The 25,602-nt window shown below is 39.4% G+C and overlaps 1 protein-coding gene across 1 annotated transcript in view; it reads left to right on the top strand.

Moving 5' to 3' along the window:
* The first annotated feature begins 518 nt into the window (after positions 1-518).
* PRG4 (proteoglycan 4) overlaps positions 519-25,602 on the top strand; it is a 37,545-nt gene continuing 12,461 nt past the window's right edge. The window contains exons 1-9 of the mRNA XM_075068274.1: positions 519-559; positions 1,365-1,462; positions 5,570-5,692; positions 9,346-9,465; positions 16,151-16,288; positions 18,136-18,300; positions 20,933-21,535; positions 21,647-22,927; positions 23,204-24,364. Of these exons, the coding sequence (XP_074924375.1) occupies positions 519-559; positions 1,365-1,462; positions 5,570-5,692; positions 9,346-9,465; positions 16,151-16,288; positions 18,136-18,300; positions 20,933-21,535; positions 21,647-22,927; positions 23,204-24,364 (3,730 nt within the window). The remainder of the gene's footprint in view (positions 560-1,364; positions 1,463-5,569; positions 5,693-9,345; positions 9,466-16,150; positions 16,289-18,135; positions 18,301-20,932; positions 21,536-21,646; positions 22,928-23,203; positions 24,365-25,602) is intronic.

The following is a 25,602-nucleotide window of genomic DNA, read 5'->3' as shown; positions in this document are numbered from 1 at the left end:
CCCATTCAATTCAATGGGAAGTACCAAGTGTGGGCTGCAAGATTTGGTCCATTTTATGTTACCATATGAATTAAGTATTATTAAATAGTATTACAATTGTTCCTTAGAAGTATTTGAGCAGAAATGCTGGTATTAATAGCACATAACTGTGTATCATTTTAAACTACTGTTTGATTTGATAGGAAAGAAAATATATTCAAAGTTTGCCTGCAATGGCTTGCTACTACTGTGCAATATGGTCTAATCCCTACCAGGTAATTTACTGTCAAAAGATAATTTGTTCATTTCACTAAAAAATTAAAATTGGGTCTTGAATAATAAGTCTACGTTTAATTCATTAATGTATTTTTGGAGTCGTTTTTCGTAATCAGAGTGTTTTTCAGATGTTGCTTAAGTCTAGCCATCTGGAACCTTTTCTAAATAATGTGGAAACTTTGCTGTCATAGGTTGTCACTGTTGGGTTGGTCTAACACGTTGGGTAATTCGTTCATCCCAGTATATTTACAGCAATATATAAGATGTCTGAAATATCCCTGAAAGCAGACATACCCTTCATAAGGTAAGTGCAATACCTATCTCTATTCACAATATCTTGTTCGAAGTGCTCTTTTCCAGAAAGGTGATATTCTTTCCTGAAGGACCTAGAATGGAGATAACCATTTGTATTTTCCTTTTGCAAAATGAACCACTTTTAACCCGCATCCCCATTGAACATCTTTATATTTCTAAACCAGTAGTTTTCAACCTGGGGTCTTCAGACTATGTGTAAGATTTCCAAAGGGGTCCACACCTTCATTTGCACATTTTAAAGGTTGCACAAGTGAAAAAAGTTTAAAACCACTGTTTTAAAAAATAATGAGATGTCTGGGTAATAGTTTGTTGGATTACATTTTTACCTACTCTATTGATTAATTTGTCTGACAACCTCTGTTTTGACAACAATTTTTAAAAATATAATTTTTTTTTTACCAGCAATATATCACGAGCAATTGTTATCTTGAAATCATTGTAAAGAAAAGCAGCTTTAATAAATGTATCTAATTTACTATGATCCTCACATTTAAGGACTCCTAGAAAACTATTAACTTCATTAATTGCTATAATTTACAGAAACAGACTTTAAGTAATGATGTTATTTACATTTATTTTTTCTACAAATTTAATGTATAATCAACTTATTATTAGGAGTTCCATGGTGTAATTCTGTGTTATCAAGTTCTCTATATTTTCAAACTGATGTTCAAGTTGTTATGTGACTTTTATTAGGTATTAAAGCATTCATTTGCATTTTATTTTTTAATATAAACTAAATAATGTTTCATATAGTGGTCTGAGAGTATTTTAAATATAGTGTTTCTTTTCAGGGAGGATTCAGTACCTAAATTAACCATGGTGTGGAATATACATTACATATCCCTGGTGTTATTTTCAGCATCCTTGATTCAGCAAGCTTCTACTCAAGGTATTGTAAAATACAAAGCCGAAGCAAGGCTGTTTGGAATATTTGGAAAAATAAATTAATAAAGATAAACAATGCCTTCATTGCAAACATGACTTAAGAAACTACTACATTTTACAACTAATTTACCAACATGGATATCATGATTCGGTTTGCCAAAATCTGAGAATCTTTTAAAACATAAGTAATATAAATTGATCTTTTAAGTGGAATAATTTGTAAATCTCAATGTCATAGAATGTATATGTACATGCTGTGTGTGTATCTATAACTCTTTTTCTGTACATATAGGCGTTATATCCTATTGCCCTCTAAATGATATAGTTAGTCAAATACATTGCTGATATAATCCAGTGAAGTACTTGCAATTATACCACTGATTCATTTGGCCAGGAGTGGTTAGATACTGATCAGAATCATAACAAGGCATGTACATAACATGCTAACTAAATATTTTCCTTGTCAGTAACATATTATCTGAACACACTTTTGATGCTACCATGCAATCTTCTACTGGCATTAATTTCTCTAATATTATAAAAAGAACAGGAGTACTTGTGGCACCTTAGAGACTAACAAATGTATTTGAGCATAAGCTTTTGTGGGCTACAGCCCACTTCATCGGAAGCAACACTGATGAAGTGGGCTGTAGCCCACAAAAGCTTATGCTCAAATAAATTTGTTAGTCTCTAAGGTACCACAAGTACTCCTGTTCTTTTTGCGGATACAGACTAACACGGCTGCTACTCTGAAACCTAATATTATAGATTCTTTTAATTTCTCTCTTAAAACTCAGCATCTACTAACCAAGATAGTGTCTTTTTTGAAAAATGGAAGGAACTACAGCATAGCAAATATTAAGCTTGCTGCTATAATTCTCAAGTAATTTAAATACTTGTTTCTACAGTAGCCAATATTACATAGTTGTATAGCAGTAATAAAAAAAGTTCTCAAAAGCTCTCACTCTTTACAAATTTTGTCTACAGAGGACTCAGGGCCTGATAGAACTCCCTTTGAAGCGAGTGGGAATTTTTGCATTGACTTCAACAGGGATCAGACACTCACTGCCAGGAAAGAATGCACTAAAACCAGTTGTGGTTTTGTTTTTTTTTTAGTTTTTTTTTAAGAAATAACTTCTCATCCTACAGTTCATAAAATTGTCTTTTAATCTTGAATCCAGATTTCACCTATGTTCTCTCCTCACCCATCTCTCTTACATGGAGAGGCAACTGTGGTGTAACAAGCTATGCATAAGGCTGGTAGTGATGAGACATGGGTTCTGACTCTTTCACCTATTCATAGTGTTCCCTTTGACAAATTATTTCACCTTAGAACCGCAGCTACTCTTTGGAATACTGGAAGTGAACATAGTTACTTGCCTTTGTAATAAAAAGTGCTATGTAAATGCAGAGTTTAATTATTATTTTTATCCCAACTCCTCCCCTCCTCTTGATACACACACATATGTACAGTGTTTGTTGTTGAAAATTTTTCTTGTCTCCAGTGCTGTGCTATGTGTTATTTCTTGTTGCTTCTCAACATTTCAATTCACTGTCTTGAGTCTTTTTTTCAGCTTGTTTACTAAATGTACAGTCTCCTGGTTCAGATTTAAAGATGCTTCACTTGCATATTTCAATTCCAGAAGAGGAGGCTGTTAGTACGCTAGTGTGTTTTCACTTACTGGGGGTATTGTTCCAAGATGATTGTATGATCTAGAAGAACAAGATAATGGACTGCAATTAGAAGTTGTGGTGGTTTCATTGTGAAAACAGTCGTATCTATCACTTAGGGCTTCATCCTAAATGCACAGCTAGGGAGTTCCCCGACTATCTTTGATTATCTCCCAGCACTGAAACCACTCTGTAAGATGAATGTTACTCCGCTGAAAATAAAGAATCCACATGAACAAAAAGAAAGAATATATTTTATCCTGTTGTGCTGGGAAAGGACCCAATGATTCCTAAATTCTAATCCAAGTTCTGAAACTGACTCCCTTTCTTATATCAGGCAGTCCCTTAAAGTGCAGTCTCAACCTGAGATTTGAAAGTCAACCAGGGTTGTCTCCTGCTCTTACACATCATCACCAGTAGTAAAGATTATACAACCCTAATTATGCTGTCAGTGGCACCTGTGCATCTCCAGTGCCTTCTGATTCTGCATTTAAGGTATGTCTTCTGGACTACTGGAACAAAAGCAGTGAAGACAGTGCAGCATAGGTAGTAGGAGTCCAGCACACACATGGGTCCCTAGCCTGATCTGAAGCCCATGCTGAGCTATCTTCACTGTTGCTTCCTGTGCTAGCTTGATAGCTTTTTCTGTATAGACAGACTCTTAGTTATATCTCTGTAACCACATAGAGCCTTCACTGAGATAGCAAAAGTATCACTGAAAGCAGAGTATGGCCTTCAGAATTTCTGTTCACTGATGATAAGCATGTAAGAATTTAGCTTGTCTTTCAGATCCCAGGTTGAGCTTGCAGTGCTGACAGTTAGAAAAAATAATCTTTTATTTAAAAGCAGCAAAGAATCCTGTGGCACCTTATAGGCGAATAGATGTTTTGGAGCATGAGCTTTCGTGGGTGAATACCCACTTGGTTGAATGCATGCATCCGACGAAGTGGGTATTCATTCACCCACGAAAGCTCATGCTCCAAAATGTCTGTTAGTCTATAAGGTGCCACAGGATTCTTTGCTGCTTTTACAGATCCCGACTAACACGGCTACCCCTCTGATACTAATCTTTTATTTGTAATTGGAGCAAATTTGTTCTGGAAGTCACCAAACAAAATAAACATTGAAAGCCACATAGAGCCATTTTTACAGTTATTTTCAGAGCAGAACTGCACCGTCTCACTGTTCCATCTGGAATGCATTACTTAATTTTTTGCAAAATGTTTTGAAGAAATAAAACTTTCTTTTCATGTTAAACATCGTCATCATCAGTGGGATGCAAAATTAAAGGTGAGATGGAAAACAAGTGTGATCTTACCAGTCAGTTCACCAACATAAAAAAAAATCTTGCTTCTTCTAAGCTATGACCAGTAAAATACAAATGCTGATAGCTCACAATTCAGCTGACTCATTCAGTATGACAGACGGCCACACACCAATTCAACACACTCTCAAAACTAGGACAACTAAAGTCGGCAAACACAGTACTGGATGCAGACTTGAAACACACTTTTGTCTAGGGTGACCAGTAAGTGTGAAAAATTTGTACAGGGGGTGATGGGTAATAGGAGCCTATATAAGAAAAAGACCCACAAATTGGGACTGTCCCTATAAAATTGAGACATCTGGTCACCCTACAGTTGTCCCCTATCTATTTTCATAATACACCAAACCAAAACTTCAAACCTCAAACCCCCTGAACTTTAGTATGCTTGAAATCTGTCTTTGCATCTGTAAGATCAGGCTCATTTCTAATTCTAAACTAGAGTATGAATTTATGCATTGTGGTAGTATGACCATAGCTAGGGTGACCAGATGTCCCGTTTTTAAAGAGACAGTCCTGTTTTGGGGGACTTTGTCTTATATAGGAGCCTATTACCCCCCCACCCCCATCTCATTTTTTCATAGTTGTTATCTGGCCACCCTAACCATAGCTCAGATCTTAGTATTCAATAAAGCTCAAAGAATACACACAAATTAACATGTTTTCGGCCCACTCCAACACTCCAGTTAATGAGAGTTTTTGCCACTGATTTCAGTGGGAGCTAAACAACTCTACATTTTTTTCATATGCAGGCAATAGATTTTGGTTTAACTGGAAAGAAGAAACCTACCTCCTACAAGCCACATCAGGGTTTGACTTAAATTTGTGCATCTAAACTTTGAAAATATCTCACAGCAGAAACCTTTTCTTTTGAACTTTGGATAATGCAACTATTACCCTCTAAAATAGGGCCAATCCTAGGCCCACTGTAGACAATGGAAAGACTCCTATAAATTTCAGTGGGAGATGGATTGGGTCCATTGTTTTTTTTTTCCCTTAAAGATTTCATTTGCTTACTCATTATAAGCAAAACCATTTTATTACTTTGCCATTCGCTGTTTCCTTACAAACCGTTCTAGTCTGGCAGTGTTTAAAACTAGTATTGTATGATTTTAGATTTATCGAGCTGTGCAGGGAGATGTGGGGAAGGGTATTCTAGAGAGGCTCCCTGCCAGTGTGATTATAGCTGTCTACACTACATGGAGTGCTGCCACGATTACAAGAAAGTCTGCACAGAGGGTAAGTGGTTAAACCCAGTCAGTTTCTACGATGATGAGCTCTGCTCCTATTTGCTGTTGCACCTGTACCTTGTTCTCTTCTCAGTGTTTATACGTCTCCTTCGCTTTTCTGTGTCTCTCGTTTCCTTCTCGTAAATGTTGTATCAGGCCTGAATAAAAGGTTTTCGCAGATAATCACTTCAAAAAGTCCAGTAGTCACATTTACAATCAGTAGGCTGTCACTAAGAAAATTGCCCTGCTTTTCAGACTGGCAGAGCAGCACAGAAAGGGTTAATATTTTACCTGCAGTTTGGATCCAATCTTGTTCAGTGCTTTTTAAAAAAACTTTTTAAAGCAACATTTTGAAAACCATGGGGGAGCCAAAGGCCATGATTCAAAGCCCAGTGAAGTCAATAGGAGTCTTTCAATGGACTTTGCATCAGATTGTGCTATCAATTTTTAAGCCCAAAATCACTATCAAATAAGGTATTCCTCTTTAAAAAACTGATGGCTCAATATGGACCTATACAGTCTAAAGAAAAAGTACAATATATACTTGACCATAAGCCGGTTCGTTTATGAGACGACCCCCACAAGATGAATACATAAAATGTTTATAACTCGTTCATAAGCCAACCCTATAATTCAGGGGTCAGCAAATTTTGGCTCCTGGGCCATCAGGACAAGCTACTGGTGGGATGAGATGGTTTGTTTACCTCGAGTGTCTGCAGGCACGGAGGTAAACCAAGTGTCCCAGCGCGGCAGCTGCTTACCCTGATGGGCCAGGACAGCAACTGGTGGGGAAAATTTGGCGAGGGAGAAGCTGGGAGTTAGGGGAGTAATGCCTGTGACCACCCCCCACATGACCCCACCCCTAGCCCAGGATCCCCACCCTCTTCCCATCCCATCCCTTCCCACCTTATCTGGGGATGGCCTGGGAGGATGCCTCTGACCTGACTGGAGCTGCTCCCACAGCCTGCTCTGGCGGGCCAGACTGGGCGGCATGGTCACAGCCTGCTCTGGGGCGCAGGGCCGAGCGGCACGGCTGCAGCCTGCCAGCCCCAGAGCTGTAGCTGCTTCGGAGGTTGGGGGGAGAGCAGCATGGTCAAAAGTGGAGGGACTCCATCCCGCCTCTTCCCTTCTGGCTCTGCTGGCTGTGCTGCCTCTCCTTGCTCCCTCTGTTGTGGGGAGGGGCTGTGTCCCACCTCTCCCTCTCTATACCCGTTCATAAGCCGAACCCCTTCTCTGGTGTTTCCCTTTTTTACTAAAAAAAAATTCGGCTTATGAACAAGTATATACAGTAGTTGAAATTCGCCACCTTAAAAACTCACTTCTGTTTCCATTTGCTGAGTTCATGTAGTTGAAAATGTTGTGTGGGAGACTGATGGGGAAGAAGACAGAATGAATACTGGACTTAGATATATTTCTCCTATAATCAACATGCCACTGAACAGTGCAAATATGTGTGTTTCAATCTGTTTTTACAAGGATTTTGGCAAATTAGGTTAATTGTGAGGCAGCAATGCATTAAATTCATGTTTATGACTAAGTGTTTGTCTACAGAGTGCATTAATCTGCACCAAAGGGATATGAATTCTAGGGTGCACAAGTGTGTCACACATTAACTAGCCTGTGTGGACTCTGCTGGTGTGCATTAAAAGTTTGTTACGTTAATATAGTGTAAGTTACTACAGTCCTGTTTAAAACAATACTATGTTACCGTGCACTGGGGAACTTTGTGTGTGTGTGCCAACAGGGTCCACATGGGCCAGTTAGTGTGCAACATGCTAGAGTGCACTGAAACATTCTAGGGTAGGATTTTTTTAGTTCTATCATAACAGAATCAAAAGCCGCAACTCTGTTACTCTTACTCATTCTAAGTGGTACATTACTGCACAAATAGCCCTATGGAAGGGACCTGCATTGTGGTTAACCCAATCATAAATATTAAACTGAGTGTATTGATGGCTCACATAAACCTGATTTGAATAAGACAAAACGTTAACCTGCTCAGAGATTTCAATATTTCTTCGATTCTCTTGAATGATATGTTGGGCTGAAATTAAATGTTGCAGATTTTCTTTATTATACAATAGCCTGTTTAGTTACTACAAGCCAGATTTTTAAAGGTCCAGAGGTAGACAGGCAGTGTACCTAAAAACCGTTTAAAAATCATGCTCTCCGTGATTTAAAAAATGTTGCAATATGTTCTGTTTGCTGAGCACACTGGCCCTGATCAAGCAAATCATTTTAACATGTGCTTAACTTAAAAAATTGTGAGTAATCCCATGGAGCATAATGACTGACATTAGCAGGATGTCAGATGTTTATGAATTCAACTTTTCTTATCACTGTAATTTAAGGGCCAACTTGTGATCTCATTTACAGTGGTACATATCAGGAGATAAACCACTGACATCAGTGGAACTACTCTGGATTTCTGTTGGTGTAAATGAGGTCAGAATCTGGCTGTAAGTTATCCTACCAGCACTTAATTAATATTTAACCTAAAATAGGATTTTGAGCCCTGCACGTAATCAGAGCTGAACTTCAATAGGAAGTTCAGGCACAGAGAAGCTACAGGATTGGGTTCATTGCCTGTATGCTAAACAGCATAACTACCAATTGATTGCTTATTTTGATCCCAGTTCTGGGAGGTACTGAGTATCCTCAACTCCCAGTGACTTCAGGTCCAATGTGATCATTGAAATAGTACAATTTATATCTGTAACACATCCTATACAACGTCAACAAAGATGTTACAATATTGTAAACATTTAAGGCCAAATGTTGTCCTTAAATGTGTAATTTATATAAAATTCTGATGTCAATGGGAGCTGCACACACTCTTGCAAGCAGATATATTGACCATTACTATTTATTATGCAGTGCAAGAAACCTAGTGGTTATTAAAAGTTAAGTCCCAGTGGATTATTAAGAATAGATAACAATTCAAAATGAATTAATACTATATAATTATACATCTAAATATTAGTACTGATATGTTATGAAAGGGTACAAAAATAATTTTGTACTTAATTAACGTTGGGGACAAATTTGCAGAAAAGGACTGTGTAATTTTCTATGCATAGCCATTTGAACATTCCAAAAATAGCATGTGTATATCAGATAGTCTAGCCTATGACATGTTCAAGCAAGTCCTTTTTTCCACGTGCACTATTTTTAATGTTGGCGACAGAAATAATTCCTCATGCAAGATGGTGTACAGATTGAGGGACCCATTTAAAAATCTGGCCCAGTATAATTTTTTTGTTAAATCTAAATTCAGTCCCTATTTGAGACGTTTTACATCTGACCCAATATTTCACAGACATCACATATGACTAGGGGGTAGGAAATCCTGTTCAGAAGAACCTTCTTATAGTGAACTCTGAGATAATGAAACAGCCTCTAGTGAAGCAGAATGTAAATTCTAAATTGTTTCAGTACACCACAATGTGCAAACTGCAGTTCCAGTTACAGAGCATGATTCCCAACCCACTGAAAACAACTGGTATCTTTACATTGATTTAAATGGACTTTATGGCCTACGTGCTTATATGAAGTTATTCTTTATATCAACAAAAATGAATGACTTCACTATAAAAGGGTTCCTCTCTACAACAACAACAAAAGCAGGCAATAATGCTGAACCTCTTGCTTTGACTTGTGTAGAACTCTCTTGTAAAGGACGCTGCTTTGAAACTTTTGTAAGAGGAAGAGAATGTGACTGTGACGCAGACTGCGAAAAATATGGGAAATGCTGTCCAGACTATCAGAAACATTGTGAAGAAGGTGAGTATATGTTCCTTATAAATGGCTTTCTGTATTTAATATAGCTGCCTAAGTGTTGTAGCAGATTAACAGCCCCACATATTTTGTATTTAATATTGCTCACATTAAAGGAATTTTGCCATTAACTTCAATGGAAGTAGGCTCCATCATTCCGTTTCATTAATAGAACCCTCGCATATGGAAAATAGGAACTATGAGGAGGTGATTAAATGAATGGTCTGGTTACATTCCTTTATTTGAACATACATGCTCTAAAGTACTTACTGGCATTCGGGATTGGCTACACTGGAGAGTTGCAGCGCTGGTGAAGGGGTTACAGTGCTGCAACTCACTCTGTGTACACACTTACAAAGCCCAGCCAGCGCTGCAACTCCCTGGCTGCAGTGCTGGCTGTACACCTGGTCTGATTGGGGTGTAGCGATTCCAGCGCTGGTGATGCAGCGCTGGTGATGCAGCGCTGCTCATCAGGTGTGGACACCGACGGCTGTTATTGGCCCCAGGGTATTAGAGTTCAGAATTCTGTACCAGCACAAACGGAGAACGGCTGAGACAACCAGCTCTTAAACCAAACACACTGCTTTGCTCCAGCAGCAGCACCAGCAGGTGGAATGCTTCTGGAATGTTCACAGCTGTTTATTTGAGGGGAGGGGAGTCGTGTGAGCAGCTGTCTTAGTGGTTGAAGGCTATAGGAGTGCATAATTTTGCATTTAAGTGAATAAGAGAGGGGTGGGGAAGGGTAAAAACTTTTAAAATGATTGAAGTAGCTGTTTGTATCTTCTAGATTTTTTTTTTTTGTGTTTTTTTTTTTTTTTTTTTTTTTTTTTTTTTCTTTTAAAGAGCATTTTTTAAAGTTTTTTAATTTTTTTTTTTTTAGAATTTGTTAGAAACTTGCAAGGCAGGGAGATGAGAACAGCTGCTAGTGTTTGCTTGAGGGAGAGAAAAGATGGAAGGGGGGTGGGGGGGGGAGTCCTTCGGAGAAGCTGATGTACCTGGTCTGAAGCCTTTGGCATTAAGAGTGATTGAGAGAGGGGTGGGGGAAATGGCGCAGAATTTGCAAGGCATGGGAGCTGTCAACAGTGTCTGCCACAAAAATATTACTCTGGATCTAGCATGTCACTCTCGTCCTCCCCACGCTCCCTGTCACACTCCACCCCCCCCCTCTGTTTGAAAAGCACGGCGCCATTGAAGCTCGGATAGCTGCCGCACATGAACAGCTCCCAACAGCGCTGCAAATGCTGCAAATGTGGCCACACTGCAGTGCTGGTAGCTGTCAGTGTGGCCACACTGCAGCCCTGTTCCTACACAGCTGTAACTCCCAGCGCTGCACATTTCCAAGTGTAGCCAAGCCCTTGAATTAACTGCTCTGAGCTACCTTCTGAGTCTTCTAACTGCTAGTGCTTTCATACAGCCCTTAACTAGTGATAAAAATTCTTTAACAAAACAGACTTTCTGGATTTTCTCAGGAGTAAGAGCTTTATTATAAATGGGAATTGCTGAAATCACCAGAAAGAAAAGAATTTGTAGGGAATGATTTTTAAATTTTTTTATTTTTTTAGTCTTTATATGGATCATCCACACCCCCACAATTCTAGGCTGATGATTTATAATAGTACTTTCAAGCCTAGATTCTTTACAGGTATAACTCCACTGACTTCAATGTCATTACATGCAAACGTAGAATTTGAAGGTTTAAGTGTGGGGAAGTGGATGGCTCAGAGTACTGGTAATGGGATATAGTCTGAAATTTACTCTACCTGCAGAGAATCTGACTCTATGGATGTAGGGTACAGAGAGGTTAGACAAGGAAAATTCACACCCTCACTCCCCAGGCAGGTGTTCCCTGTAGGTTAGGGTTGATATGTATATGTATATAGCAGGGTAGTGTGAGAAACCATGTCTTGCTGCTTTCCAAGCTGCACCAGTATTATGGACGAAGGCAGAACTTCATTCTCCAGGGAGCTCTATTCAAAGCATGGAAGCATATTCTTAACTTTAATCATGTAAGCAATCCCATTCTATTCTGCAAAGCACTTAGCTAAGCACTTAAGCAGATGCTTAAAGTATATGCTTGAATTTGTGCCTTAATACCCTTATCTGAATGAAACTGATATATTCAGCTGGCACTGGGATATTGCCTTTTGAGATCACAGAATCTCCAGGGCATTATTGTAGTCAATTTTAAAGTCAGCAGTTCAACAACCAACATGAACATTGTGAAAACAAATTTAATTACCATTCCAAACGTTATTCTGTTCACAGAACATTTATAACCAACCACTACCAGATTTTTTGTTTTACTTTGTGTGAAAAAGTGAAAACATCTAATTAAAGTCTTGGGAATATTGTACTAACTCATGAATATCACGTGAATTTAAGGTCTAAACTACCAGGCTGCTGCCTTTGAATGTTTCCCTCTGTCCATTTGAACTGCTAGGAAGATTCTGTGCACCAGGTGACACTGTCTGATTTTCATCACTGATTTGGATTCCCTACCCTTTTTGCATCTTGCTTTCTCAGACCTCTGCTTCAACACTGACTATTTTCAGTTCGCGCTTAAAATAAGACCTTCTCTTACTAAAGCAAGAGCAGAAAGAACTAGATTAAAAATACTATGTTCTTTTGCAGAATTATTGCCTACAAAAATATTTAAATTATTTGTTCATTTCTAAACTATCTAAGCGAAGTTTTGTTTATAGTGAATACTGTTACTCCATCTCCCCTAATTTCCTAGAAAAAGCAATTGGATCATCTGCAAGTAACATTAGCATTGCATAGCAAAGGAGAAAAATAGGGAGGCGACCACATTCTGCTGCAAAGCATAGGTGTATATCTGCTATTCAATGTTTAAATTGGAGGAAATCCGTACGAATGGTAGACACCTCTTTTGCTCTCATTACTCAGTCTGTGGACACTCTCTAAATAGCAAGCAAGCAAGCAAGGTTACTTAAAAATAGTTGACCTAACAAAGGTAGATTTTTTTAATGTCTTACAAAAGTTTCTAATTAATATCATATTGTACCATGTTAAAAGTGTCATAACACATATTGCCAAGTTTCATTTTGTAGTGGCAATAGAGAAAATGACAGAAAATGTACAGAATTGTCTAAAATGAAATTCAGTCAAATTGTTATCTTGGGCTGCAAGTCCCCTAAGAGTTTGACAAGTGGTCAGGGATATTTGCAAAAGACCAAAATCAATGACCAATTTAGAGCCACTTTAAGGCCCCTGTACTGTACACTTCCAGCATGGTGGGGAAAAAGGTCTTGGTGTTAATAAAAATCAGACCTGATTTTTTTTTTTTTTAAGAGCACACTCATCTTCATCTATAGGAAGAAAAATGAAATTCACAGTTTTATTTTATTGGATTTCATTGCATTCCCTAAAGCTGTAGCAATAAGCCATTTTGAATGACTGGCGTTAACTGGCAATTAGACCAGTTAACATTTATTTGTTTACTTTTAAAAAAGATTTTAGGGCACACCTTGCAGAGTTGGCCTATCCTGGCCTTGTCGTGGCTGCTGAAATGCAAGCACCCATGTATGTTGATCCTGTCTCCTCTCTGCAATGTTGATTCCAATCACTTCAATTGCTGCTAGGCTCCGATGCGTTGCTGGGGTCGAGCTCATAAACAGTCTTAGGGCTGGTCTACTCTGGGGGGGGGAGGGGGGATCGATCTAAGATATGCAACTTCAGCTACGTGAATAGCGTAGCTGAAGTTGAAGTATCTTAGATCGAGTTACCTACCATCCTCACGGCGCGGGATCGACATATGCGGCTCCCCGTGTCAACTCCGCTACCGCCGTTCATGTTGGTGGAGTTCCGGAGTTGCTAGGAGCGCGTTCAGGGATTGATATATCACGTCTAGATGAGATGCGATATATCGATCCCCGAGAAATCGATTGATACCCACCAATATGGCTGGTAGTGAAGACGTACCCTTATACTGTTCACACTTCACACAAATCATTGGTAATAGAGCGCTCCCATGTCAAAAAAGATTTTAAAAAATGTACAACTTCTTAAGGTAGTTTTTTGTCCTACATCCTCCTCTTTGTCTTCATGAAAAGTCGCCCTCCTGGACCTGATCCAACTCTTGCTGATTTCGCTAGGAGTTGACCCAGGCTCTAAAGCATTTTCATTCAATAATCGCATACATTCCTCAATATAAATTATGGGCTCTATTCTGCCACTCTTACTCATCTTGAATACTAACTTAATGTGTCACTAGCCCCGTTGGTTTCCATGGGAGTCCTTCGGAAGAACAGGACTACTCAAAGAGTGTAGAGATGATCACATGAAAGTTCTAATGGTTAAAAAGGCATAAACCACATTTATTTCTCTTATGATATTTATAAGCGTCTTTGATTGCAACAAAAAACAGCTTGTAAATCATCTGAGCTCTAGCTATTTCTTTCATGCAGTTGACATGGGCTTTTATAAGGGCTCCCCTTCAATGGGTAGGGAGAGGTGGGGAAAAGGTTACAGGGATGGCCATGAGGCATTTGGGTTGATGTCAAGAGAAGGTCACTGCACTGCCCTTCCTGCTGACCAGAAGAGTGGTGCACAAGTGCGCACATTTATATTCTATGCAGACCCAGTGAAGCCATCTTTTACCCACCCTCCCACCTATGAACCTGGCAAAAGGACCAGACTCCCTCTTGACAGACTGTAGGAATTACACTAGTTGACCATTTCCTTGGGGAACTGGGAAGGAATTTTTCTCTCTTTGCCAGATTGACCAAGGCAGGGTGGTTTTTTTCACCTTCCCCACAGGAGGTCTGGGGCCCACTGGGGTGGAGTAGGTTATAATTAAGGCTATGTTTTAGTCACGGGTATTTTTTGTAAAAGTCAAGGACAGGTCATGGGCAGTAAACAAAAGTTCATGGCCCGTGACCTGTCCATGACTTTTACTATATACCCGATTAAAATGTGGGGAGGAGGCATGGCTGCGGAGGGGGTCGTGGGCCAGGGGATACTATGGGTGCTTGAGGGTGTCGCGGATGCTTGGGAGAGTGTGGCCCAGGAGAGCAGTGCGGGTGCTGGGGAGAAGCGGTTGGTGGGGCTGGAGCAGGCTCCCTACATGGCTCCTGGGAAGTGACAACCTCCAGCTCCTAGCTCCATGTGCTGCCTCCACTCTGCCCCAAGCTCCAGTTCTGCAGCTCCCATTGGCTGGGAACCAAGGCCAATGGGAGCTACAGGGGGAGTGCCTGCAGGCAGAGGAAGCATGTGGATCTAGAAGCTGAGGGAGGGGAGTTCCTGTTGCCTTTCCCCCCAGGTAAGCACTGCCCTGCACCACAACCCACAGCCCCCCCACAGCCAGACTACTGCTGCTGGGGGGCAGGGGAGGAGGAGGGCAACAGTGCCCCAGCAGCAGCTGGTGTGACTAGCCTGTGACTGCCTGATCTGCTCAGGCGGCTCCTGGGCCATCCATACTGGCCACTGCAGAAGTCAAAGAGGTCAGAGACAGTCATGGAATCCATGACTTCCGTGACTTCCATGACAAACACAAAGCCCTAATTATAATGTTGCAACTTAGTATGTAAAACTTGTGGTAGATGTCCAGTGCAGGTACTTGGTATGAAAGGGATATGGTTATTGAATAAAGTGGATTGGGAAAGGATTTGAAGGAAAGCAACCCTTAAGAGAGTCCAGTAAGGGAGGTTTGATGCTCCTATATCTGGAGCAATGGGGAGCCACCTCCTCTGCTTTTATAGTCCCTTCTCTCCTCATATGAAGAGAGGATGGTAGAATCCTAGCAGCAGGATAGCTGGGACATGGCTGGGGATTATGTGGAAATTATTAAGAAAAGGATAATGACCTGCACTGTACAATTTGTTGCCCAATACTTTGAGTGAATAAAGTTGCAGCCTAGTGAAACTACCTCCATTGCTTCCTCTTTTTCTTCTGGCATGGCTGGACAATTGGCTGCTACCTGAACCTTTGCTATTTGTCTGACTACCTAATCCAAACTCACACCTGCAGTTTAGATTCACTGCTGGATCTCAAATTATTTTCTGGTTTGAACACAGCTGAAAGCTCATGAGATTTCAGTGACAATATATCTGAACCCAAACCCTGATTTAGTCTCAAAATTGAACCTTAGGGGACTAATCTAATATCTGGATCTGACTTTGCCCCCTGCTCCATGTCTACTCTCTCTCTAGGAATTATTAATTCTTGAAGGCCGCCTCTCCTGGAAATTGTCATATGTATGGAGAATGAACTAAATAACTAAAACGTGGTTAGGGCCTCTCAAAAGATAACACTCTGACTATGAGTTAGTTCTAATGGAGCACCAATATCAAAAACATGTTCAAAGTTTGTAGCCCAAGACATTTTTTAGCTAGAGTAAGTGGATATAAAAGTTAAACAAAATTTAAAAAAGCGAACACCCTCCCCACCCCAAAATCCCATTAGTGAAAAAGTATTCAACTGATCTCAGTCTTTCAGAAGAAAAGGCCTTCTCTGGCCTTAGATTAAGCATGAGACGCTTCAGGCTGAAAATGAACGTTCGTGTGTGTGTGGCTTTTTTGCAAAAGTTTGGGGGAATAAAGGGAGTGGAGCAAAATTAGGCTTATAATGCAAATGTATCACAACTGTTCCATATCAGTTGCTAATGATTATATGTTTGATGCTGAATGAGAATGGAACTCCCATTAACACACAGTATTTTTCTTGGCTTCAGCACTTACTACAAAATCATCATCATCTTCATCATCCAGAACAGCTCCTTTGGTCACCAAAACAACAGCCAAACGGTCATCTAAAAATTCAAAGAAGAGGAAGCCAAAGAAAGTAGTGCAATCCCATGAAGTTATGGAAGGTAGGAAAGAATACAAATGCAGTGGAACTGGCCATTACCTGAATGAATATTACAGGTCATTCCATGTTCTGGATGTAGAATGCTAATATGAGACATTACCAGACAGCTACCAGACTTATTTATAAAGCTTATTACATCATCTACTTCTCAGAGAAGAGCTTATTGGCTTTTAAGATCTAGGCTTGCTAATATAAATGTTAGAAAAGTATGGGAGAAAGACCTGGTTTATAATGCTTTGCCAGTATAGTATTGTTCCTACAGTGCATTTACAAGTGCAGCATTTCTCAGACAGTGGTCTGTAGAGCACTTCCAGGCAGTCTAAAGAGGGACAGATCTGTCACAGTGTTGTCTAACACTTGTTAAGCAGCAATGCTTGCTGTTAGCAATAGCCCAGATCTAAAGATTTCCAGAGGCCTTTTTGAGAAGCTAAATGAGCGTTGCTCTGAACCACATGCAGATGTTGCATGTCTGTCCTGTTTTGGGGAAAATAGGTGTGTAAACTTAGGTTGGATAGTGGATAACACCAAAATTGAAGCAAAACATAGAAGGACAGAACCAAACTGTAAAATATTTTGGAGATACGATACCATGAAAGATTAGGCATTTATACACTTAAGGCCAATTCCTGATCAATTTAGATATGCATGTATAATCTGACTACTAACAAAGAGTAAGGTGAGCAGGTTTTGATCTAAGTTCATGGAGAGAAAATAAAGCACAGGACACAAAATGGGAGGACTTGTAACCAAGATGTTACCATGCAGTTGCAGTAAAGTGAGCTAATTTTCTTTTTATCTCTTTACTATTCTCCTATTAATACTTGTCAGGTAACCAAGCAGTATCATAACGACAGGGAAGGTGTGCAGTCAGGATTAGGAGATTTAGAGGGAAGCAGATCCTCCCAGGGATCATAAATTTTATGAAGTGGTCCATTATATGAGAAAGATTGAAAAGCCCTGTACTAGAGTGTTTTCCAGTTTATTAGTTTTAAATATCTCCAGTAAAGCTTACAAAAAACACTTCTAAGCCAAATTTTTCTCAGGTACAGGAGACTCCTTTGAAATGCCTTTAGCCCCACAGGGTTTCTGGTTATGTACCACTTATATCTCAGAGGTGTATATTACAAACAATTCTAAAATCAGAGGATAGGGATAAATGTATGTTTAAATATGATTAAAAAAATAAGGGTCAAGCTTTTCAAATGACCCCCTTTTAATATATAGTCTGAAATAACAAATTATTGGTTGACAAATATTATGGGTCTGATTCTCCTCTCACAGAATAAATCTGAAGTAACTCCACTGGCATGAATTAGAAGAGGATCAGGCCCTATATCTTTCCCATGTCCCCATTTTTTTTTTTTTCTCCAAAGGCAGAAAGTCAGAATTTGAATTCTTAGGACTTCCCTTTTTTAGTCTATTCTGCATGTCCTGTACACTCTGTTAAAATCCTGAGCTTTTTCTGATTTTAAACCCTTTATAGCTGATCTGTCACTGCCTTTACATAGACAATAGCCACCAGCTCAGCCACACACACATGAAATGGGGAATAAACCTCAGAACATTCTGCTCTAAAATCACAGTCTTCCAGTATTAAAGGAAGCTGCCCTGGGGTCATATTTTCATGCAATATGATCACAAGATTTGGCAGCACTGCTATCTCCTGTTGCTTCCATTCACTGCTGGTTAAGGAGGCAAAAAAATTCAAATTACACCTCACATCTTCATCTTATTTACTCCAAATCTTTATCTTTTGAGAGCAATTTTGTTTTAAACTGTGCATTAGCTTCTTACATATCTTATTTTGCATAACTTTCTGTTTTCACCAATTATTTTACTTGGCTGCAGAACATTCAGAATCTGAGAAACAGAAATCTTCTTCCTCATCGTCTTCCTCATTGTCATCAACAACAATTCGGAAAACAAAGGCTTCAGCAAGAAATCCCAGTGAAAAAAACCAAACAAATAAAATTAAAAACAAAAACAATAGAGAAGTGAAGGATACCATGAAAGGTATGGATTGTGATCAAATAGCCTAATGCAGAAATGAAATTTAAATGGTATATGCAGTGGTATAATAGAAGCTGCTGTTTAGCAGTGCATGCTTGTCTTTCTGTGTTGAAGGAATTCTTAAGGGTTTATCACAAACTCTTCTCTTTGCTAATTTTTTTAATTTAGCATATGATTAAATTCTTTAAGAATTGATTCTCCAAGATGTTCTGCATGAGCAGACCATTAAACCCACATGGAGCTCCACTGAGGTCCATGGGGTTCTGTACAGGTATTTGGAACAGGTTGCCAGATCAGGACCTTAGAGAGGACATGTGGGGCAAAGATTTTCAAAGGTTAATGTATTGGAAGCACATTAATGAATGCATCAATGAACCATACCTGTAAAGTCCCATATTTGTGTGTGCATCAGGTTCAACTGATACACATACAGTTTTGGTGAATAAGTTTTGAAAATTTGGCCCATTACACATGAACAGTAGCGTACGGTGAAGCACCTTCTGAGCAGATTTGCTGTTGGCATAAAGGACAGCAGGTCAGTTATGGGAATGGCTTTTATATACTGTGCAATACAGTACAAAACAATGCCTGTTCAGATTGAACCTTTATTACTGGCAATGCACCTAGCTTGAACGTCTGCGCCTAGGCTTAGTTTTCAGGTCTGGAAAGCAGACAACATACCTAATTTTACTTGTAAGCAGAGAACATTTGATATAGAACTTATTAAGGGACAATAAACATAGAACCCCATGTTGCCATTTCTACAGGGTCACTTTTCAGAGCAGAGTCACCATTTAAGGTTCACACAGAAAGAGACCAAAATAAATATATTTCCACGGAAGAATCGGATTTTCCTAAGCAGGGTGCAGAAGTCTGCCTTTAGCTAATGTAATATCTCTTCTTTCTCAGATCTTCAATGTGAACCAATAGCCCTATCCCCTTTTTTAAAAATGAAAAACAATCTCCTTCATACATAATAAAGTAGCTGAAGCCAAAAAAGCCCACCAGAACTACATATAACCAGAGTCCCAACCCAAAATTTTGTAAAAAACTTACATAGTAAGTCAGTCACTAGGCAGGCTTAGGTAACCCATGTTGAAGTTTGGTAGGAGGGAGATTAGACAGTGTGGCACATTGAAATCTCTTTTCTGAAGAAGGATGTGAGTGGGTTTGTTAGGTGGAAGTCGTCTGGAGCAGGACTGGCTCTAGGCACCAGCCAACCAAACACATGCTTGGGCAGCACCTTGGGGTGGGGCGGCGCTTGGGTTTTTTGTTTTTGTTTTTTGGTTCGGAGGGGCAGCACTGGAGGGGTTTTTCTGTTTGTTTGTTTGTTTTTCTTTCCGCTGGGCGGCGCTTGGAGGGGGTGCAGAGGCTTGGGCGGCACAGCGCTGGGGGCGCAGGGGCTTGTCTTGGGCCCGAGCTGCCGGGGGTCTTAAGGCTGCGGCGCCTCTTTTTTTTTTTCTGAGGCAGCCCTGGTATGGAGTGTTTGCTACCCTGACTGAGGAAGGTCACGCCCCTGGAAGGGCCACAGCAGGCTCTCATGCTGGGGTTGACTGCAGACACACAGGAGAGAATTGCAGACACGAGATACAATTGCCAACACAGTGTTGCTCTCAAAATTGCTGAGCCCTGTGTGAGAGCACATTCGGCCCCGTGCTAAGGTTGGCTGTGTAATACATAAGGCTCCTTTGGACTCTATTAACTTTTAATATTACAAGTAATAATATGTCATTAACCCCATGAGGCCAGAAGCTGGGGTTTTCTAGAACACATCCTTTTTCCAGCCCAGCTCCACGTACATTTACCATTTGTGTATTTAACAACTAGAAAAGGTAAAAAAAAATCTAACCTGTCTCCACCAGAACGCCTGGTTGAAAAGGGACCTTTCCCTGCCCAGTGAAAATGAGTGAGTGAGTGAGGGCGGGGGAGAGCCCGTGATGGAGGGAGGGGGTATGGAGTGAGAGTGGCAAGACCTCAGAGAAGGGGCAGGACAAGAATGTTTGGTTTTGCGCAGTTAGAAAGTTGGCAACTCTAGAGAGACTTCCCATTTCCTCACGTGGTTTGTTATTACAGTTAGAGAACCTATTGACATTGGAAGAGCCTCAACTTAGTGTATCACCACATGCCACATTAATAGGATAGTTTCATAAGGACATAAAAATGTAGATGGCATAAGTCTGTGATAATTAAAATAACTTAGGCCTCTCTATTTTCAAAGGTGCACTTATTTAACTAAAGGTGTGATTTTAAACCAATTTAGTTAGACCAATGTAAAATCTTGCATGGACAGTCTTAACAACAGTTTAAACCTGGCTTTTATCAATTTAGCTTAACCCGATTCCTTATCTCTTAAACTGATAAAAGCCAGGTTTAAATTAAATTAAGATGTCCACAGAGTTTTGCACCAATCACATAGGGTTCTAAACTGATTTAAGTTAAAACAGTGAAACTTTACAGAAAAAAAATAATGAAAAAGGTATTGGTACAAGTCACAAGAGTTGCAACTATTTCCAACTGTGTTTACAAAAAACCCATGAGTGGTTACTGTGTTAAATCCAAAAGAACAAATGCTGGAATGCTGCATAAATATGTGAAAATAAAAAGTGGTACTTTAACTTGATATGCACTTCTGTAGAGCAAGACTCAAAAAACAGAAGAACTTCATCCAGGACTTCTACAACTGATGACATAAGAGAGATTTCTGAGGAGACTGGCAGTGGATTGGACAATGTGGGTACCAGGCCTGCTCCTACTGCAAAGCACCCTGACAGAAAAATTTCAAGACAAGAAAATAAAGGTACAACAGCAGCTCCATTGTCAGAAGAAAGTTTTAGCCAGACCCCTGCCTCCCAGCCAGATAAAGTTACTATGCCCTTCAAAATGAATACTACAAAGACATTAAGTCTGAAGACCAACATGCAACCTACTATTACAAGTATGGCTAAGATCTCAGCATTAACTAGTGCAGCTCATGTCACTAAAGCTAAAGACACAAGTACTACATCTATGAAAAATGCCACAACTACTACAGCTAAAGGGATGATCACAGCTAAGAGAGATAAAACTACTGTAGCGACAGAGACAACAACAACAACAACAACAACATCTAAGAAATACACTACAAAAACAGCGGAAGAGCCACCAGCTAAAAGTGACACAACTACTGTAGCTATGAAGATAACAGCAGCAGCTGAAACAGACATGACTACAGCAGCTAGGAAAGCAACAACAGCTAAAAGTGACAGAACTAGTGCTGTTAAAATGGCAATGACAACAAGTAAAAGGGTCACACCCACAGCAGTCACAGAGAAGACAACAGGTAAAAGAATCACACCCACAACAGTCATAGAGAAGACAACAACAGATAAAAATGATGTGACTACTGCAGCTAAAGAGACTCTAACAACAACAGAAAATCAAGGCACGATGACAGATAAAACAATACGCAGAAAAGACACAACTACTCTAGCTAAAGATACTGTAATGACAACAGATGAAAGAGACCTAACTACTCTGGGTAAAGAGACTGTAACAACAACAGAAAAGAAAGACACAACAACTACAACAGCTAGAGAAACAATAACCACAACAGACAAAAAAGTCACAACTATTGCCGAGAGAGAGACTGTAACAGCTAAAACAGTCACAGCTGCAGCTAAAGACACAACCACAGCAAATGACAAGATTATATTGACTCCAGATGAAAAAGACACAACTTCTGCAGTGAGGATGACTATAACAAGAGCACCTAGAACAGACACAACTGCAGAAGTTCAAGACACTGTAACAACAGCAGGCAAAAAAGATACAACTACTGTGGGCAATGAAAACGTTCCAATAGATGAAAGAGACAAAACAACCACAGGTAAAAAAGACACAACGACCATGGATACAGAGATTGTGATGACTACAGCAGAAAGAGACACAACTACTGCAGAGAGAGAGACTGTAACAACAACAGCTAAAACAGCCACAACTGCTGCAGCTAAAGACACTGTAACATCAACAGCTAAAAAAGACACAACTACAGTAGGTGAAGAGATGATATTGAGTCCAGATGAAAAAGACTTAACTAAAAAAGACACAACTACTGTATATAGAGAGATTGTAACATCGGCTACAACAGCCACAACTGCAGCAGCTAGGGAGACTGTAACAAGAGGACCCCAAACAGACACAACTACAGAAACTAAAGATACTCTAGCCACCACAGGTAAAAAAGACACAACTACCGTGGATAAAGAGACTGTAATGACAATAGATGAAAAAGACAAAACAGCAGATAAAAAAGACATAACTACTATAGCTGCAGTCAATATAATAACAACAGATGAAAAAGACACAATAGATAAAACCACAACTACTGCATCCAGAGCTACTGCAGCTAAAAAATCTGTAATGACAACAGCTAAACTGGACACAACAGCAGCAGCTAGAAAGACACAAACTACCACTAAACAGACACCTACTGCTGTTGAAGTAACAACTGTGGCTATAGAATTGACAACTGCAGATAAAGAAGAGACTGTAGATAACAGACAGAAAACTACAACTACCAAAGAAACAACAACTGAAGAGAAAAAAGAGTTAACCACTGTTATCAAAGAGAGGACTACAGAGGACTCAAAGGGCATGACTACGGCAGCCAAAGAAAAAACTATGAATGAAAAGAGAGAGATAAGTACTGTTGTCCAAGAGACAACTACAAGTGATACAACAAAAATAACTGCTGCTGATGAAGAGATAACTATAGCTGATAAAAGAGAGATAACCACTGTTACCAGAGAGACAACGATGGCAAATAAAAAAGGAACAGATGCTGTCACTAAAGACACCTCTACTGCCAATAAAAAAGAGGTGACAACTGCTACCAAAGAGACAGCTACAGTGGATAAAAAAGAAAAAGCTTCTGATGATAAACAGGCAACTACGACAGGTAAAATAGACACAACTGCCAGTACTGTCACTAAAGAAACACTGACTGTCTCTGAAGAGGTGTCCACTGCAGCTAAAGGCTCCCAGGAAAGAACTGTGTCACTAACAGAAGATAAACCTGGTATCACTGTCACTCAAATCCCCCCAGTAAAAGCCACTGCCAAACCCACCATTGAACCTGAAAAAAACACTAAGTCTGTGATACAGATTACTGCTACTCCACCCATAAACCTTTCTACCTCTCAACCTAAAGACCTCCCTGAAACAAAAGTCCATTTTGAAACCACAAAAGAAACATCTACTGTTACTAAAAGATCTACAGCAACTTCCATTTCCAAGGAGACTATTGAAACCAAAGACATTTCTGAAAATACATACACTACAGATACTACCACCCAGAAAAACACAACACAGTTTCCAACTGAAAAATTACAGACTTCCAAGATCATCATCAGTCCTTCTTTGGTTCAGAAACCAGCTACCCACCCAGTCACTCCTGAGCAGGAGAAACATATAGATAATTCAAGCTCCACTGCAATTAATCCAATGACTCTTCCAGACAGTAATTTCCCCCACAGAAACACAGAAAACCCTAAAGAAACTCCCATTCCTTATGAGGGATCCAATCAAAATCCTACCTCTTCCAAACAAGTTCACTCTACAGACTACCCAGCAATCTCATTCACAACTTCTATTGTTCCACTGAGACGTACACCTAATCCTAATGGCAATGATGAAAACAACAGGTTGGAAACCATTACAAAAATAACATGGACAACAACAAAATCTAATTCAGCTATCCCTCAAAAAAAAGAAACAACGTCACATGGCATTACAACTAATATCAGCATTGATCTTGTTTCAGATAAAGAAATTACTGAGGAAAGTCCAATAGCTATGAACACAAATACGTCAGTAAAACATACAATAGTGTCTTCAACCTTTACAGCTGAGAAGGATATGCATCATACCTCCACCTTGCCAAGCGGATTCATAACCACAAGGACTGAAGAAAGAAGAGAAGTCACACATTTCCCCACTAAAACATACTCATCAACTAAAGCTCCTGAAAGAAGCCCCACTATGCACACAGACTCCAAACTACAGGACAAGATCAACACAACTTACAAAGGTATATTTTTTACAATTGTAATATTAATATTTATAGGGATAAACAAACTATATTTCTCAGATAGCCAGAGCATGTCTCCATTTCTGGAACCATATGTTTCTGAAGAGATAACTTGTAACATTGACTGTAAGTACCAAGGAACATATGAATCAAAACAGGGTAAAGGAGTAAGGCTAGAGGGAGATTTCCAAGTCTCATGAAAGTATTCCAGCAAGTCATTGGCTAGAGTTCAACTATTAGTCACATTACCTGATTTGGCAGCCATTTTGCACAGATACCCACAATAAAAAACAAGACATCCCACCACTCAGGCCTCCTTCCAGCTGCAATATTGTTCTTGCCTTCACTATCCATTATATTTTAATTAAATCTTAGCCTCATTATTTTCCTTTGACAGATTTCCAAATTCACATATTCCTGAATATTTTGCTACAAGTAGGCACCAGTAGACCTAATATTGTTTAAATACTAGAGTTTTCACTCATCCTTTATGATTACATAACTTAAACTACACTTGTACTCATTCTTAAGGAAAAAAACAGCTACAGGAAACATTACATGGTGTCTGTTTCATTCACACTTGTGAGTGGAAAATTCTGATCTGGTTTTGCATCCACTTTTCATTGGTGTGAATGAAAGCACGAGATGCAAGCCAATGGAAAGTTGAAATCAATGGGAGCTAGATGCCTAAATACATTCGAGGATCTGAGCCTAAATCTATATCTGCTCTATCTATGTGAATGAAAGAGGAGACAAGAAAAATATTTTCAGGACCTCTTAGTTTGAGACAGCTCAGATATACTATGAAGGATTGAAAATTTCCTTCAGTTTTTTTGTTTCCCAGCTAAAACCCAGAGTACAGAGAACTGTGAAAAGCTGATTAAAACAAAACAAAAGAGTAAATTCTTTTTTCAAATTTCTATAAGAGATTTCTGGACAACAATTTGAGTCAGTTTTTATCCTAAATCCATTTACCCAATGCATAATATTTCAGCCCTTTTAGACTTTTTCAAATAAGGATCGTTTTAAAAGATTGTTTTAAATACTAAGAAGAGTAATCCACTAAATAGGCAGGAAATGGATAAAAATTAAATATGAGTTTTATGTGAGAGCTAATTAATTTGGTTATTTATTATGGTATACTTAGAATTCTACCCAATTTTTTTTCTGAAATGCAGGTACTTAAAATATTAACAAAAGAAAACTATAGATTGCTATAAACGTATCAGAGTTTATAT

The sequence above is a fragment of the Chelonoidis abingdonii genome, chromosome 7 (genome assembly GCF_003597395.2).
Source record: "Chelonoidis abingdonii isolate Lonesome George chromosome 7, CheloAbing_2.0, whole genome shotgun sequence".
Lineage (NCBI taxonomy): Eukaryota > Metazoa > Chordata > Testudines > Testudinidae > Chelonoidis > Chelonoidis abingdonii.
Note: the sequence above shows the minus strand (reverse complement) of the source record. Positions and strands in the feature narration are given on the sequence as shown.